The 14,643-nt window shown below is 41.2% G+C and overlaps 5 protein-coding genes across 9 annotated transcripts; 2 read left to right on the top strand and 3 right to left on the bottom strand.

Annotated features, from left to right (window-relative positions):
• Window positions 1-225: 225 nt before the first annotated feature.
• On the bottom strand, window positions 226-2,528 carry LOC132258230 (casein kinase II subunit beta). 5 transcript variants are annotated; one of them, XM_059755436.1, is made up of 7 exons: window positions 2,430-2,528; window positions 2,040-2,154; window positions 1,857-1,959; window positions 1,596-1,787; window positions 952-1,141; window positions 738-858; window positions 226-464 (listed from the first exon to the last, which is right to left on the bottom strand). In XM_059755436.1, the coding sequence occupies exons 2-7, from the start codon at window positions 2,109-2,111 to the stop codon at window positions 462-464; spliced, it is 681 nt and encodes a 226-aa protein (XP_059611419.1). In that variant the 5' UTR covers window positions 2,112-2,154; window positions 2,430-2,528; the 3' UTR covers window positions 226-461. The 5 variants fall into 5 exon arrangements, with proteins under 5 accessions (XP_059611419.1, XP_059611420.1, XP_059611416.1 ...); XM_059755437.1 differs by having other exon boundaries at window positions 2,040-2,115; window positions 2,430-2,502; XM_059755433.1 differs by having other exon boundaries at window positions 1,596-1,959.
• Window positions 2,529-2,594: 66 nt separating this feature from the next.
• LOC132258406 (N-glycosylase/DNA lyase) lies at window positions 2,595-3,777 on the top strand. The gene is made up of 2 exons (XM_059755731.1): window positions 2,595-2,772; window positions 2,838-3,777. Exons 1-2 carry the CDS (start codon window positions 2,687-2,689, stop codon window positions 3,775-3,777), a joined length of 1,026 nt encoding a protein of 341 aa, XP_059611714.1. The 5' UTR covers window positions 2,595-2,686.
• A 2,446-nt stretch (window positions 3,778-6,223) lies between these two features.
• On the bottom strand, window positions 6,224-7,396 carry LOC132258217 (putative transferase CAF17 homolog, mitochondrial). Its single transcript, XM_059755419.1, has 2 exons — window positions 6,357-7,396; window positions 6,224-6,283 (listed from the first exon to the last, which is right to left on the bottom strand). Exon 1 carries the CDS (start codon window positions 7,314-7,316, stop codon window positions 6,369-6,371), a length of 948 nt encoding a protein of 315 aa, XP_059611402.1. The 5' UTR covers window positions 7,317-7,396; the 3' UTR covers window positions 6,224-6,283; window positions 6,357-6,368.
• A 2,134-nt stretch (window positions 7,397-9,530) lies between these two features.
• Window positions 9,531-11,333, top strand: LOC132258238 (dynein light chain Tctex-type). The gene is made up of 3 exons (XM_059755448.1): window positions 9,531-9,688; window positions 9,821-9,986; window positions 10,870-11,333. Exons 1-3 carry the CDS (start codon window positions 9,668-9,670, stop codon window positions 11,016-11,018), a joined length of 336 nt encoding a protein of 111 aa, XP_059611431.1. The 5' UTR covers window positions 9,531-9,667; the 3' UTR covers window positions 11,019-11,333.
• LOC132258192 (gamma-tubulin complex component 5) lies at window positions 11,265-14,500 on the bottom strand. The gene is made up of 3 exons (XM_059755347.1): window positions 14,244-14,500; window positions 13,118-14,182; window positions 11,265-13,055 (listed from the first exon to the last, which is right to left on the bottom strand). Exons 1-3 carry the CDS (start codon window positions 14,307-14,309, stop codon window positions 11,427-11,429), a joined length of 2,760 nt encoding a protein of 919 aa, XP_059611330.1. The 5' UTR covers window positions 14,310-14,500; the 3' UTR covers window positions 11,265-11,426.
• Window positions 14,501-14,643: the final 143 nt, after the last annotated feature.

Below are 14,643 nucleotides of genomic sequence, written 5' to 3'. Positions count from 1 at the left end.
TGTTGTACAAATCGATTGCAAGGAATTCATACAAAAGAAATTAATTAATTAGAGGAATCTTCACAAAAGAAACATTATTCTTTCAATATAAAAACTGAAACGTACTTTTAATATTAACTAAATAAATTTATATATATATATATATATTCTTTATAAGTCCTCCACTCTTCCGATGGTATCATCATTTTGTTCCGCCTGTTCTCTTGCGAGGGAGAAGCCTTTAGGTTCTTTTTTCTCATTTATTTCTCCTTTTTTTTGTCTTCTACTACATACTCTGAATGCAGCTCATATTCATCTTACTTCTACTCCTTATCAATTCATCTTCATTGCAACACACTGCTGATAAGTATGACAAGATTTTTTTCTTCATTTCCGTGTTGTAAGTGTTCTTCTTCTTCTTCAAACCATAAATGAAATTAAGAGTTAAAACGAAATTAGAAAGCACGCTATTTGATGTCCATTCACTAAAAGTGGGAGAGAAAGAAAAGGAGAGAAAAACAAACAATTAGTACATCCTTGTGTCCACATGTAAAAGAGAGACTATATAATTTTTGTTTCTTTTTTTTTTTAGTCAATAGCTTATAGATTATGAATAATGCGATGAAGTTCATTTTGTGAATCAATTTTGCATCTCAATTTCATTTCTTTTTTTTTTAGTTTCATTTGTTACTTTACGCAAGATTTCATTCATTTTTTGTTCTTTCAAAAATTATTCATAACTTTTAATTTAATTATACATTTTGTATGTAGCTGCGATTTCCATTTTTATAATTTACCGCTCGTTGTGGAGCCTTAAAGTTGGCTGCATGTTGCAGCTGAATTTGATAAGCTAGGGAATGAATCTTGAAGCCATATAAACTGCAAAGAGAGAAGATACAACTCAACAGAGATCAAGGAAATATATCAACACATTGCGCAAATTGGTAAAGAACGTGAAATTGTGATTCATACCGTGGCACAAATTGATTTGTCGGACGTTTGGGACGATACTCCGGATGCACCATGAACAGCATGTGCGGGAATCCAGTGCCAAAGTAAGCCCCATCCGTATGGTGGTGCCTTGATGATTTTGGTGTGTAGACATCTACGCACTTTGGACAATAAGATTTCACCATTGCCTCACCGGGAACATCGGATAAACCTGCAAAAAGGACAACACAGAAACAGTCAATTGCGAATGTCTCGAATCACAGAGTCTTTTTCTCAGAGCCTTCAGTGTTATTTGGTGTCTCAAAAGGCGCGACTTAGAGGCAATTTAATAATAGAAAAAAAGCATCGCCTCCACATTTCTATACTTTGACTGGCACATGCAGAATAATAATAATAAAATATTGCACGTCTATTAGTTAAGACCTCCATAAAACCCACAATATTTCCACTTCCTACGATCTCGAATGTGCCTTTCAACAGTCATAATTCTTTCCATTCTACACTGGATTGTTTTTATCCAATAACAACGCTCAATATTGATTAGACTAAACAGAACAGCTGCACTCTCGCTAGTGAGAAACTTATGCATATGGCCAGTGATTCTCTGTTTTCCTGACTTCCTTGCACTTTAGAGCCGGTGAAAAAAGATTGATAAAAGAACTCACCTAATGGCAACATCGGCTGACTTTCACAATACACTCGGGGGCAAACGCCAAAATCACCAGTTTGATATTTCTCTATCATTTGAGCAATTCCGCGGTTTGTGAGGATGTATCTGGCATGAATCAATCCGTACAGCATCTCAGCCGCCTGTTCAATCAGATCCGACTGGTTGGGATTATCGTCGAGTTCATCCTCTGTGCGGGAGAGAACAGCATTTACATTACAACACTCATCCTCACTCCACCCCTTCTGCCATTCCTTACCTGGTTCGAGATCCAGAATCATATCCAGCGCTTGCCTGTAATTCGGTACCTGCTCATTGAGCCCAGTCAAGTTGAACTTGTCTTGGATGTAATCCTCATCCACCTGCAAAAAGGGAATCGACAGAGCATCAGCACACGTGTCCCGGAATATTCCAGAGAGCTACACTAATTCAATTTCACTACCTCACAGAAGAATTCATTGCCTCGAAGACCACAGAACCATGAAATCCATGACACCTCCTCGGAGCTACTCATCTTTCTGCGTATAAGAAAGGCTCTTTAGTTTTAAAACCTCCACCTACGGGAAACAAATGGATGAACTTTGGACGCAGCAAGGGAACTCCGTCACTCTCAACTCGGAAAAATATTTTCATCAAGCGACTTCCGAGATTTTTGTCATAACTCGGGGAAGAAAAAAAATGATGTGAGATGTGGGCCAGACAAATTGCCACATTTCGCCACACAAAACCACTCGTGGTGTAATCTTTTGGGCAATATCCGTGGAGCAATGTGTGTGGAGTGTTTGGGGAGTATTTTAGGGTGAAAGAAAGAGGTATTTGAGGGAAAAATTACCTTTTAGTGCCGCTAGCCACGCTTGAAAAAAATATATGTACAAAAATGGCCTCCACTGACTGACATCCACTTTGCGACAGCGACGCCCTCGCACTCTGAACACTTTTGGTGCGTCAACTCTGCTGTGTCAGCAGCGCTTCGGGCGACTGGAATTGGCAAATCACATTGTTTATGGTTTTTGCGGAGAGCGGGAATGTTTGTGAAGTGCCAAGGAAATTAAGATTTTCATTCGGAATTTCTGCAAAACCAGCAAAAATATGTGTGCTAAGATGTGGAGGCAGATTTCATGCACGCGACTGCAGTTGCAGCTGAAGGCGACACTCACGGGAGGACAGAGTTTCCGGTGAGAGAAAATCAAACCCCAAAAGCTAACCTAAAATTTCATATATTTACCAATTTGGTTTCTAGATGGAAAATTGTGAAAAACGACGATATACCGGAAAACAACGAATATCTTGGAGTTATGGCAAATATACTGTGGCTCTTGAGACAGTCAGACTCTCATCTTCAGTACAAAGTGCTTGGGGAACTGCCATACACAAACAGACAGAGAATCAAAGTGGCAGAGCCTCAAAGGGTCCCAGGAGACGGTGATTTGCTGTATCCGGGAAAATACTACGAAGATCTACTCATCATGTACTTTCGTCTTGACATAAATTTGGAAGAGTATTACAGCAAGTGGTGCGAAGCTCATGATCACTTCAAGTCCACCGCCGGTCAGTTTCACGGGATTCGAGTGCTGAATCAGGATCCCGTGGAGAATTTGTTCTCCTTCATATGCAGCCAGAACAATCACATTTCCCGAATCTCGTCAATGGTGGAGAAATTGTGCACAAAGTACGGCCAGAGAATCTGCGAATATGAGGAGACTGCTTATCATGCATTCCCGAACATTGAATCCCTGGCAGAGAAGAATGTAGAGACTGACTTGAGACAGAATGGATTTGGCTATCGAGCGAAGTATTTCCAGAAATCGGCTGGTCAAATAGTGGAAAAGGGAGGCCTTGAGTGGTTTGCCGAACTGGAGAAGAAGGAATACATGGACGCGCGATCTGAGCTCATGACTCTGACGGGAATTGGACCAAAAGTGGCCGATTGCATCTGCCTAATGTCTCTCAGTCATCTCCAAGCCATTCCCGTTGACACACATGTGTACCAAATCGCCTGCTCTTATTACCTGAAGAAGCTGCAGAAGAGCAAATCCGTCACGACCAAGATTTACCAGGATATCGGCGATGAATTCAAAAACATCTACGGACCTCTGGCAGGTTGGGCGCAAACAGTTCTCTTCTGTGCCGACCTGAGACAATTTAAGGACGGAAAGGCGGTGAAGAGAAAGGCTGAGTAACGATGAGAAATAAATATGTTTCCTTTATTCCTGATAAATTGTCTGCAATAGAGTGAAATAGGAAATGGCCGAGCTCAAGGCTGTGGCGTAACTTTCGATGGAGATAATGTAGAATTTCGCTGCTGTGATTCCCAATTCACGCTGAGATCTCTGGATGACCAGAACGATGTGTCTCTGGATCATCGGCATGTTGTACCATTCGGAATCGTAGGCCGCGAAGGACACGTCGCTCGAAGCAGTGGTGAGATACGAGCCGAACCACGAGAACAGGAAAAGTTGCGTGTACAAGCAGACGCAATAAGTCATGAGCATGGAAAAATCGTAGGGAGTTTCTAATATCTGGAAAAGAATGACGCTGAAGATTAAAGGAAGTGCTGGAAATACTGCAGTTGCGTACGATTGAGAGCTGGAATCCCACAATGCAGAACATAAAGGTGCTGAGGAGGTACTGAATCAGCATCAAGACGTTCAATATGTCTTCGAGGCGATTAGTGAGGTTCATATATTGATTGTGCTTTATCACGACTTCTTTCAAAATCCTGAACACTTTTTGTGGCTCTTCTTTCACTAATTTGAGACTTTTCAGCGGCACTGCTAGGATCTTGAAGAAATCTCCACAGTAATTCATCAAGGCAATTGTTAGTGTATCGAAACCCATGAGAATAATCAGAGCGATTAATTCACAAGTGACGGTGAGACTAAAAATTCCAGTGTATCGCAGGAAATCGGTTTTCATTTGAAAAGGATATGTAATTCTAATGGGAAAGGAGAAGTTCTCGAGCTTGATCTCTTGCGACGTGGCGTAGAAATAAATGAGTTTAGTGATGAGCGGATTTAACATGAAATTCGTGGCGAAACCCAAATAAGAGTATCCAAACACTTTCGACACCAATTCTGCTCGTCGCACAGAAGAAGTCTTGATGTCTTTCGCCTCAATATCACTAATATCAACTGAAATATTGAGCACACAATCGTTATAAGCCATTCACAGTGGGTAAAGTTATCAATCTTACTGTGATTCCAAGCATTCTTCATGTCGTTGATCAACACGCGAATTTTCTCCTTATTCTTGTAGAAGAAAATCATTTTGAAAATGCACAAGTAATTGGTCAAGGACTCTGAAATCACACGACTCAAGTCCATGGCGTCGCTTTTGTGCAGAAACATGTAGTAGAATTCGGGGAAAACCAGGACGATAATTGTGATAAGGAGACACAAGAGACACTCAATTTTCTGGCTCAATTTCACGGCATCGCCTTCGAACCAGTATCCAGACCAATTCAGGAGCTTCTTGTTGGTCGCACAAAAGCCCTCCATTCTCGCAAGGATTCCCGGGGAAATGCTTAAACACAAGCGCAGACGAGTGATAACTATATTCTCGACAGGATTTCCGTTCATTTTATAAACAAGCTGTAATAATAGTAATTAAACGAATCACTAATAAACCTTGAGTAAAAACTTTTAAATGGTTTTTTTGGAAATTTCCTTCAATCACTTCTTTTAATTACTTTGTGACACGTGGTTTATTCTTCATATTCTCAAATTACTTCGATACTATTTATGCCCATAAATAAATTTCACCGATTTTACTCCATATTTTATTTATTCAACTCAACTAAAAGTTTGATAAAGATCCGGAAATACGATTCAAAACCTTCAAAACCTGCAAGTCATGGCTTAACCACTCTATTTGTGACCCTAAAACATGTTTATACACCAAATTATTCAGGAGTATTTCGTGAATCCCAGAAAATATTCTTGTTACCTACATTTTCTGGGAATCTTCCGTTCATCAATCATTTATCAATGAAGATAAAGTGGTTACGTTTGAGAAGAAAAAACTTTTGTTCTTGGAAATTTTCCCCTAATTATTGCTTTTACGTTTCTAGGAAATCTGGAAGACACATAAATATTGATTTGTTGCATTTCACAAGATGTTGTGCGGACAAGAAACAGCAGTTTTTGTGCGTGGAATAGTGAAAAACGGTCCAGAAGTAATGATTAAAATTACATTCAAGCTAATTTTTCTTTTCAGTCTGTATTAAAAGAGAAGATAGTACAATTTCTTCAAAATATGGAATTCTCCAAAGCTAAGAAATGCTCTAAAATCTCAAGATTGCAACTGCTTGCGAATCTTTGTTTGGACTTCCAGCGGGAATTCCTTGAGCTTTTCGCGCACACAAGTTATACAAAAGGTCGCAGTGTAGAAGAAACTGCATTCTGCTCCGCGGCAAACCACTTTCCCACATTGCGAACACTCGGCGCCCAGGACTAGGTAGCGTTCTGCTGAGTGCTTCCCTCGTGAGTCCATCGAGGGTGGTGAGAAAGGATCCAGCATGACGAAGGATTCTTCGCTGAATTGAATCTTCTTGGCAAACGGAGGATTTCTGCCCACGTAGTCACATTTTTCGGACATGGAGCACACAGAGCAGGTGAATGGGATTCTGGGCTTTTCTTCAGGACGTTTTCTATCACCCTCCGATTTCTCCGCTTCCGCCATGAGCAGCTGCAAAAGGGAAAAAAACCTCTTGTATCCACAGGCAAAATCATTTAATCCACTAGAAACTAGGATTTCTAACACAATTCTTCATCTACTGAGTCTTTGACATCTCTTGAGGCCACCAGGAAGGTTTCTTCGTGAACACTTCTGTTCCGCCAATGAGGATTTTCTTAGCTGCCAGGGCAGAATCTACGCGAAGGAGCGCTAAAGCATTGTCTTTGGCCACTCCTCTGAGCTTCCCGAGGTTCTTTCCTTCCTCATTTTCCACATTCGTGTCCAGCTTATCCGGAATTTGTTTGGAGTTGGTCACTGGCATCAATCTCTTCCGCACAACGCCCGTGTGGTAAGTCCTGGCTGTGAATTCCTGGCCCAAATAGCATCCCTTGTGCACGCTGAGGCCGTGCAAGTAGTCACAGTTGGCTTCCAGTGGGAAGCATTTGGCCGGCGGATGCTCAATTATTCCCTCTCCAACACCCAGACCATATCTATGACTCCTGTACTCATCTTCCACCACATCACATTGCCCTGAAGTGTCAGGAATCGTGGATTTCGGGACTAGAATTCTGTATCCCAAGTCTTTAAGTCGTGGATCCTGGCAAATTATCCCATTTTCCAGAGCCTCTCTCACGGGAACATCACCGTCATGTCCTTGAGCTTTGAATGATGCCCACACACTCATCTCTGACTCCAGGGAATCAATGGAAATCTTCTTCCGGACGCGAAAGAGTAGCAAATGCTTTCGCAACTCTTGCAAAATATCTGTGTCGCACTCTAGTAAGAATGTCTCCGGTGTTGGGTGATAGATGAGGGTATCATAGAGAACTCTCCCAGCCTTGTTAAGCACCATGGCGAACATTCCGGGCGCCCCATTCTCCAAGTGCCGCACGTCGTTTGTGATAAGGCCTTGCAGGAAGGCGCCACTCTCAGCTCCGGAGACGCGAATTAGTGCTCTGCTCTTGAGATTTTCCAACAGGAAGTGCGACTTAGGGCTAGTGGAGTAGCATCTCCGGGTGAATCTGGCCCACTTTACCAGCGACATTTAGCGAAAAGAGCAAAAATACACAAATTAGAATCCTTATTTACCTTTTTCTTCTCTCTTATATCACTCAAATGCCGCAAGAGGGCAGGGCACTGCAATACAGCGATATTTTCGAGCCGAAATTGAAATTTTTGAAGCTTTACATCGGTTACATTGCAATTCGTGCGATAAGAAATTTATTCATTCTGTTTATTCATTACTTCTGATAAAACGTTTGCAATAAAGTGAAATAAGAAATAGAAGAGCTTAATGCTTTTGCGTAACTTTCAATTGATATGAAGTAGAATTTCGCTGCTGTGACTCCTGATTGACGCTGGGATCTCTGGATGACCAGAACGATGTGTCTCTGGATCATCGGCATGTTGTACCATTCGGAATCGTAAGCCGCGAAGGACACGTCGCTCGAAGCAGTGGTGAGATACGAGCCGAACCACGAGAAGAGGAAAAGTTGCGTGTACAAGCAGACGCAATAATTCATCATAATAAAGAAATCGTAAGGCGTCTCCAGAAACTAAATTAATACAGATATAAAGTCAGAGAAATCATTGTAAAGAGGATATGATGTACATACAATTGATAGCTGAAATCCCACAATGCAGATCATGAAGGTACTGGCTAAATACTGGGCCAGCATGAGAAAATTCAAAATGCTTTCGAGGCGATCAGTGAAATCTATATATTGATTATGCTTGGCCACCAGTTCTTTTAGATCTTTGGAGATGTTTTCTGGTTCATCTTCCATTGAGTGGAAATTTCTCAAACGAACCGTCATGATCTTGAAGAAGTCTCCACAATAATTCATCAAGGAAATTGTCAGTGTATCGAAACCCATGAGAATAATCAAATTTATCCACACGGCAACAATAGTGAGGCCAGAAATGGCAAAAAATCGAGAGAAGTCACTTTTCATTTCAATTGGATACGCTATGCTGATGGGAAAGGAGAAGTTCTCGAGCTTGATCTCTTGCGATGTGGCGTAGAAATAAATGAGTTTAGTGATGAGTGGATTTAACATGAAATTCGTGGCGAAACCCAAATAAGAGTATCCAAACACTTTCGACACCAATTCTGCTCGTCGCACAGAAGAAATCTTGATTCTCTGCATTTCAGTGTTATCATTTTCAGCTGAAATAATAAATCACGACATTTTCATATTTATCTTCTTGAGATTTAGATCGTCAATATTACTGTAATTCCAGGAATCTCTCATGTCGTTGATCAACTCGCGTATTTCATCCCTTTTCTTGTACATAACAATCATTTTGCAAATGCATAAGTAATTCGTTAGAGACTCAGAAAGCACACGGCTAATCTCTAATATATCACTTTTGTGCAAATAAATGTAGTAAAACTCGGGAAAACACACAAAAATTGTGGTGCTGAGAAGACACAAGAAACACTTAATTCTTTGGCTCATTTTCACTGTGTTTCCTTCGAACCAATATCCTGACCAATTCAGGAGCTTCTTGTTCGTCGCACAGAATTTATCCATGATTTCTCTACAATCTATCTTCCACAGAAGCGCTCACAAACTAATCATTTTCCGAGATTCTCTCTTGTCCTTATGAATGAAATTTAATGAAGCAATTTGGATGAATACATAGTAATTTTCTAAGAATGAGTTAGACAAAAACTTCAGTCACACCTTTGACTACATGAATAATAAAAATTCAAAGGATTCAAGTTTCAAGTTCACTTCATTATTTACCGATTCCTTATTATTTCCAACTCCAATCCTTCTCCCATAATTTCGAAATCTCTCACAATGTTTTCCGTGTGCAATTGAATTTGTCCATCTGACTTTGAAGTGTGTTCATTCTGTGGCAATCAGCCACAAAACACTCACTAAGTACTTTTGTTTAGACTTTATTCAGCACCTTCAGCCGATGATCCAGAGACACATCGTTCTGGTCATCCAGAGATCCCAGCGTGAATTGGGAATTACAGCAGCGAAATTCTACATTATCTCCATCGAAAGTTACGCCACAGCCTTGAGCTCAGCCATTTCCTATTTCACTCTATTGCAGACGATTTATCAGGAATAAAGGAAACATATTTATTTCTCATCGTTACTCAGCCTTTCTCTTCACTGCCTTTCCGTCCTTAAATTGTCTCAGGTCGGCGTAGAAGACCAGCGGGCTTCGCTCAGCTGTAATGATCGCCCCTTTCATCGGGCAACACCAAAATCCTTGGCTTGCTGCTCACTTTACAATGCACAAGGGGGAATGTCAAGAGCAGTTGGACTTCGTGTTAGTGGTGCTGAAAATCAATTTTCCTACCAATTTACCATAGATTATCACCAAATTCTTGCACAAACAGTTAAATAGATCCTGTGTTAAGCTTTCTGCGATATGGACGACTCCAGAGATGAGGTAAAGTTGCAGTAAAATGCCAAATAAACACGCAGAGACATTTTTTTTGTTCTGTCGTGTATAAGTCAATAAAGCTCTGACATCATCATCAAAATGCGGAAAATGTAACAGAATTGCAATTAAAATTCACAGAATCAATTCGTCGTGGATGACGTGAGTAAGATCATCAAGGAGGCGATCGAGAGTACGATCGGCGGAAATGCCTATCAGCACGACAAAGTGAACAACTGGACGGGATCTGTGGTGGAGACGTGCTTGGGTGTCCTGACCAAGTTGCAGAAGCCTTATAAATATATCGGTAGGCCATCAAGGGAAGCGCTCCAAAAGCGCCCCAAATCCACTCATTCACTACTCGCAATTCTCAGTGACTAGTGTGTGATTTATTGCCTGAGAAACAATAGTCATAATATTAAATTATGTGGAAGAGAAAGTGCAGAGATGCGATTTCTCACATTTCCGGCATATTTGGCCAAAGAGAATGATAGAAAATCCCCATCCGGAACCGATCATTTTCCACCCATTAATAGCTGTTAATCACATTGAACAGTGATAAATCTGATTTACATATCGATGGGTGCCCCAAAGACCCCGAAGACTATGAAAAGTCGACTTTTGATAGAATTAAAGGCGTAATATTTGTTTCCTACTTAGTTGTTTTGCACTTCTTTAAACCTACTTAAAAATAATTTACTACGTGAAATATTAAATCTCAGTGAATTCAGATAGATTGTATTGTATTTATAGAGAAAATTGAAAATTCAGCGTGAATTTTATCTCAAAACACCTTTCAATCAATCATTAAAGTGCTAAAATTGCTCTGTAAAAATATTTTTTTGAAATATTTGGGTTAATTTCATTGATATTCATTGAATTTTTGACTGAAATATGGCAAAGTTAATAGAAAAACTATCAAAAATAGACTTATTATACCAAATATTTTCAGTTCCTTTATCAATTCTTCGTATTTCTGTGAATATTTCAATAAATAATAGTGGAATAATCTGGGAAATATGCAGAAAAAAATAGAGTAGAGCAATATTATCAATTTACTGGAAGATAAATTTCAAAGCGATATCAAATCTCAAACTTCAAATCGCTCCACTGAAAAATGGCGATTTTGACTTTTGATAGTCTTCGAGGCTTTCGTCGTATATAAAATATTCCTCTCTTTTTTGTTGCAGTTACTTGTATGATAATGCAGAAGAACGGCGCCGGACTTCATACGGCCAGTTCGTGCTTCTGGAACAATGAGACTGACGGCTCCTGCACAGTTCGCTGGGAAAACAAGACGATGTATTGCATTGTGTCGGTATTTGGACTAGCAATTTAGGCCGTGCAAAATGTATCCAAGATACTTCAATTAATGTCTCTTTAAGTAAAGTGAGTCGCAGGGAAGCGTTAGGGGACCACTGAAGTCACCAGACAGCTGCATTAGATCATTTAAATGAGAAGTAATAACATTAGAGACAAACTCAGAATCTTTGCGTTATTGCTAGCCTTCAACCTGTGACACAGTATAACTTATTTCACAACCTGTAAATTAATCCAGATATTCAGGAATAAAAAAAATCTAGAATTTATTTTATAACCAAAACTACAAACATTTATTTTATCTCATTGGGATCATAGAAAAGTTGCAAAACATGTTAGAGGATTAATACAATAAAAAATAGAATGTATCGCGTTAATGATGTTAACGATGTTAACGAATAATGGTTAATAATGCTCGTAAGTAAACTCAATAAGGAAGTCGACGATCGAACGCTGACACAAGACCACTAAGGTAGGTTTTCCCATTGATGGCCACTTCCTGATTTAGTGTTTCGCTGAGAAATCGATGGCACTCCACGTAAGTCTTCTCAATCTGATCAATTTGCGGCTGAATCTCGAATGAATCCTCCTCAGTATCGCTTTCGAAGTCCTCCTTATCGATGGCCAGCCACTCGCTGCGCACGACTTGTACGAGATAAATCAGTTGATTGACGCCCGTGAGGATTTTCTCGCCGTCGCGCTTCTGGAAGCAGTGCTCCAAGAGTGTCTCCAAGTAGTCATGATGGGCAGTTGTGATCTGCTGCAGACTCTGTGCCGTGGCAATTTGCTGCTCAATGGCATGTCCGTGGTGCTCCAAGGCTTCACTCATGAGATGATAGTGAATGTTGTTGAGCGCATAGAGAATCCAGGAGCGAATGATGGCCAGACGACGATTGTTGCGCAGCTTCTTCGTCAGCACAGCATACGGCGAGGCCATGGAGAAGCTCTTAGTGAACTTCAGACTCTCCAGCGTCCACACACTCCACTTGATGCTCAGCAAGAAGACAAAGAGACGATTGTAGCTCCGCATGGAAGTCTCATCAAACACTCTGGACATGTCGGATGTCATCTTGTAGATCAGGGAAATCTGCCGAATCACCTCCAACACCGTGCCACTCTTGCAATCGCGCAGAGACGCCACATCGATGCAGAAATTGCCATGATCCTCTGGATATTTAGTCGAGAGGACATTCCGAAGGTTGAATGTGAGAGAGAGCGGATGAATATTCCCCGGACGTGTCTCGATATTCTCAAAGAGATCCGTATAAAATGTGAACATCGTCGAGCTGTCCTCGAGGAGGAAAACATTCCGGATGATACGAAAGTGATGGAGTAAATTCAGCTCTTTGGTGTAAATATCCACCATCACTTTGTCCGACGCCTGAATCTCAACATTCAGCGTGTCATTGAGGGCTTCCATAATCATTCTCTCCAGTGGCAATATTCCCTGACTTCTCTCCATCAAATTCCTCAGCACAAGATTCACAGTTGCTTGATTGCTGTTGAATTTACAAGTAGATTTCTCAAAGATCTCCAGCAATAGTTTTCCGCCTTTCTCCAATGTTTTCTTCCGGAAGTCTTCATATTCTCCACTCACGGGCGATGATTGGGCAGTCTTGACACTCTCAGGCGAGAGATAATCCTCAATTGCCTCCAGAAACTTCTTCAAGAAGTCCTGACAAAGCGAGTTTGTGGTTCTCATTTTGAAATTCCCAGCACGCGACAGAGTATGAATGGCATCAAGTCTCTCCTCGATTTTCTCACATTGCGTCTTCAGGAGCTGCAGAATTGGACATGTGGACAGAAGTTCGTTAATTTCCCGCTCCTGCTGAGTGTTCTTGCTCTGCTGATTCAGCTGAAATGACCTGAACACAACTCCGCCCTCAGCACTGATGTCCTTGACGATGAACTGCTTCTGCTCATCAAAGATCTTCCCAAATGACCACCAAGAGTTGATTGTCTGCAGATAGAACTGAATGACGCAGGTGAAAAGGGATGCAGCCACATTCTTCTGCACTCTATTGAGACCATTCTGGACGATGTGGAAGATCTTGGCCTGGGAAGAGAGACAAACACTGTCAGCGTGAGAAAGACACGCGATTCCACCACGAATCTTACCTGCATGAAGGCACTGCAGATATAACGTGGATAATATTTCCACTCCAGCGCGATGCTCGCGTGGATCTTCGCGACGGATTTGATTATTTGCAAGTGTGGCTCGAGGCCATAACAGAAGTTGAGGAGAGTTTCAGGCTCATGCATGGTTTCCGGGGTGATTTTCTTCTCCGCTTCCAAGAGATACTCTTCCATTGGGTGCAGCAGATCTTTCAGTGCCTCCGCATAAATGAAATAGACTTGAGGCGGAGCATCTTCGGCATTCAGAACGCGCCGACAGAAGGTTCTCAGGCGCAGAACAATCGTCATGGGCTCAGTGAAGTCAGCCATGAATTTCCTGAACACGATGACATTCGAGAGATCCGCGTCTTCTCTCAATTTCACCGTGTCATTCGCGATGCAGTAGAAATTGCAGTTGTCCGGATGGAAAAACATCCAGATCACTTCGCGAATTGGACAGTGAAGCAGCGAGAAAGGGACGCGATCTGAGAGACTTGCTGACATCGATGATTCCTCAGTCTCAGAGTCTGAAGTCTCTGCAGATTCTCTATGCTGAGCCGGTTCATCGCCCGGCAGATATCGGAGGAACATCTTGAGATCCTTTCCATCTGTTTCTTCAGCAGGATTTTCCACTTCCTCTTCTGATTCACTCCATTCGCTCAATTCATCCTCCGTATCGTCAGCATTCCTCACTTCAGTCGCCTTTTCTGCCAGTGATTTCTCTGGATTCACCAATTCCACGGGTTTTTCCTCCACCGCGAGTTCCACTTTGCTCGCGCTTCTCATTTTCTTGGCTCCTTCGATGGGATTCTTGGACAGAGTCAGAATGAGATCCAAAATCTTCCAGTTTTCGTGAGAATCATTGTGCTCCTGACCATCATTTTCGATCAAAATCTTGGAAGTCTCCTTCACCATGTCAGCACATTGTCCTAGATTCTCCACATCCAGTCTCTCAGCGATGCTCAGGATCTTCCTTTTCACCTCATTTGTGCTGACAAAGTTCGAATTCACTCCCCGAATCCGGGAGCGAGCAAAATCCCTGCAGAGCCGATAATTCTTATCGTTCTCCTAGAATAAATCCACAAATTAGTTCGCCTATGCAAATTTCCCCTATTCCTCAACGACCTACATTAAATCCAGTCAGTGATTTTATCAATTTTGGCAAATTTTCCTCAAAAACAGCCTGTTGTTCCATTTTTTTTCAGGTTATATTCATCAAAAGTTACTAGATTATTGAGATTTTCTAACAACAAGTTGATTAAATGCAATTCATATCTCTTCTAAAGGCAACTACGAATATTTTCTGTACTATACAGCAACAATTATAAACGAAATTAGTGTATTTTCAGCTAAATTGTAACATTTTTATCCCCACAAAACACACAAACGCAAAGCGGTTGTCAAAATTCCAAACAATTCCAATGTGTATTCAAATGTTTCCGCCAGAGGCGTTGAGGTGCACTTTTTGGCGCCGATTAATAGAAATTTCTCGATATCTCGAGGCAAAATGGCACATTTTTGGTAGCAAA

The sequence above is a fragment of the Phlebotomus argentipes genome, unplaced genomic scaffold (assembly GCF_947086385.1).
Source record: "Phlebotomus argentipes unplaced genomic scaffold, Phlebotomus argentipes genome assembly scaffold_4, whole genome shotgun sequence".
NCBI classification, from domain to species: Eukaryota; Metazoa; Arthropoda; class Insecta; order Diptera; family Psychodidae; genus Phlebotomus; species Phlebotomus argentipes.
This window is presented reverse-complemented; position numbering and strand designations above follow the sequence as displayed.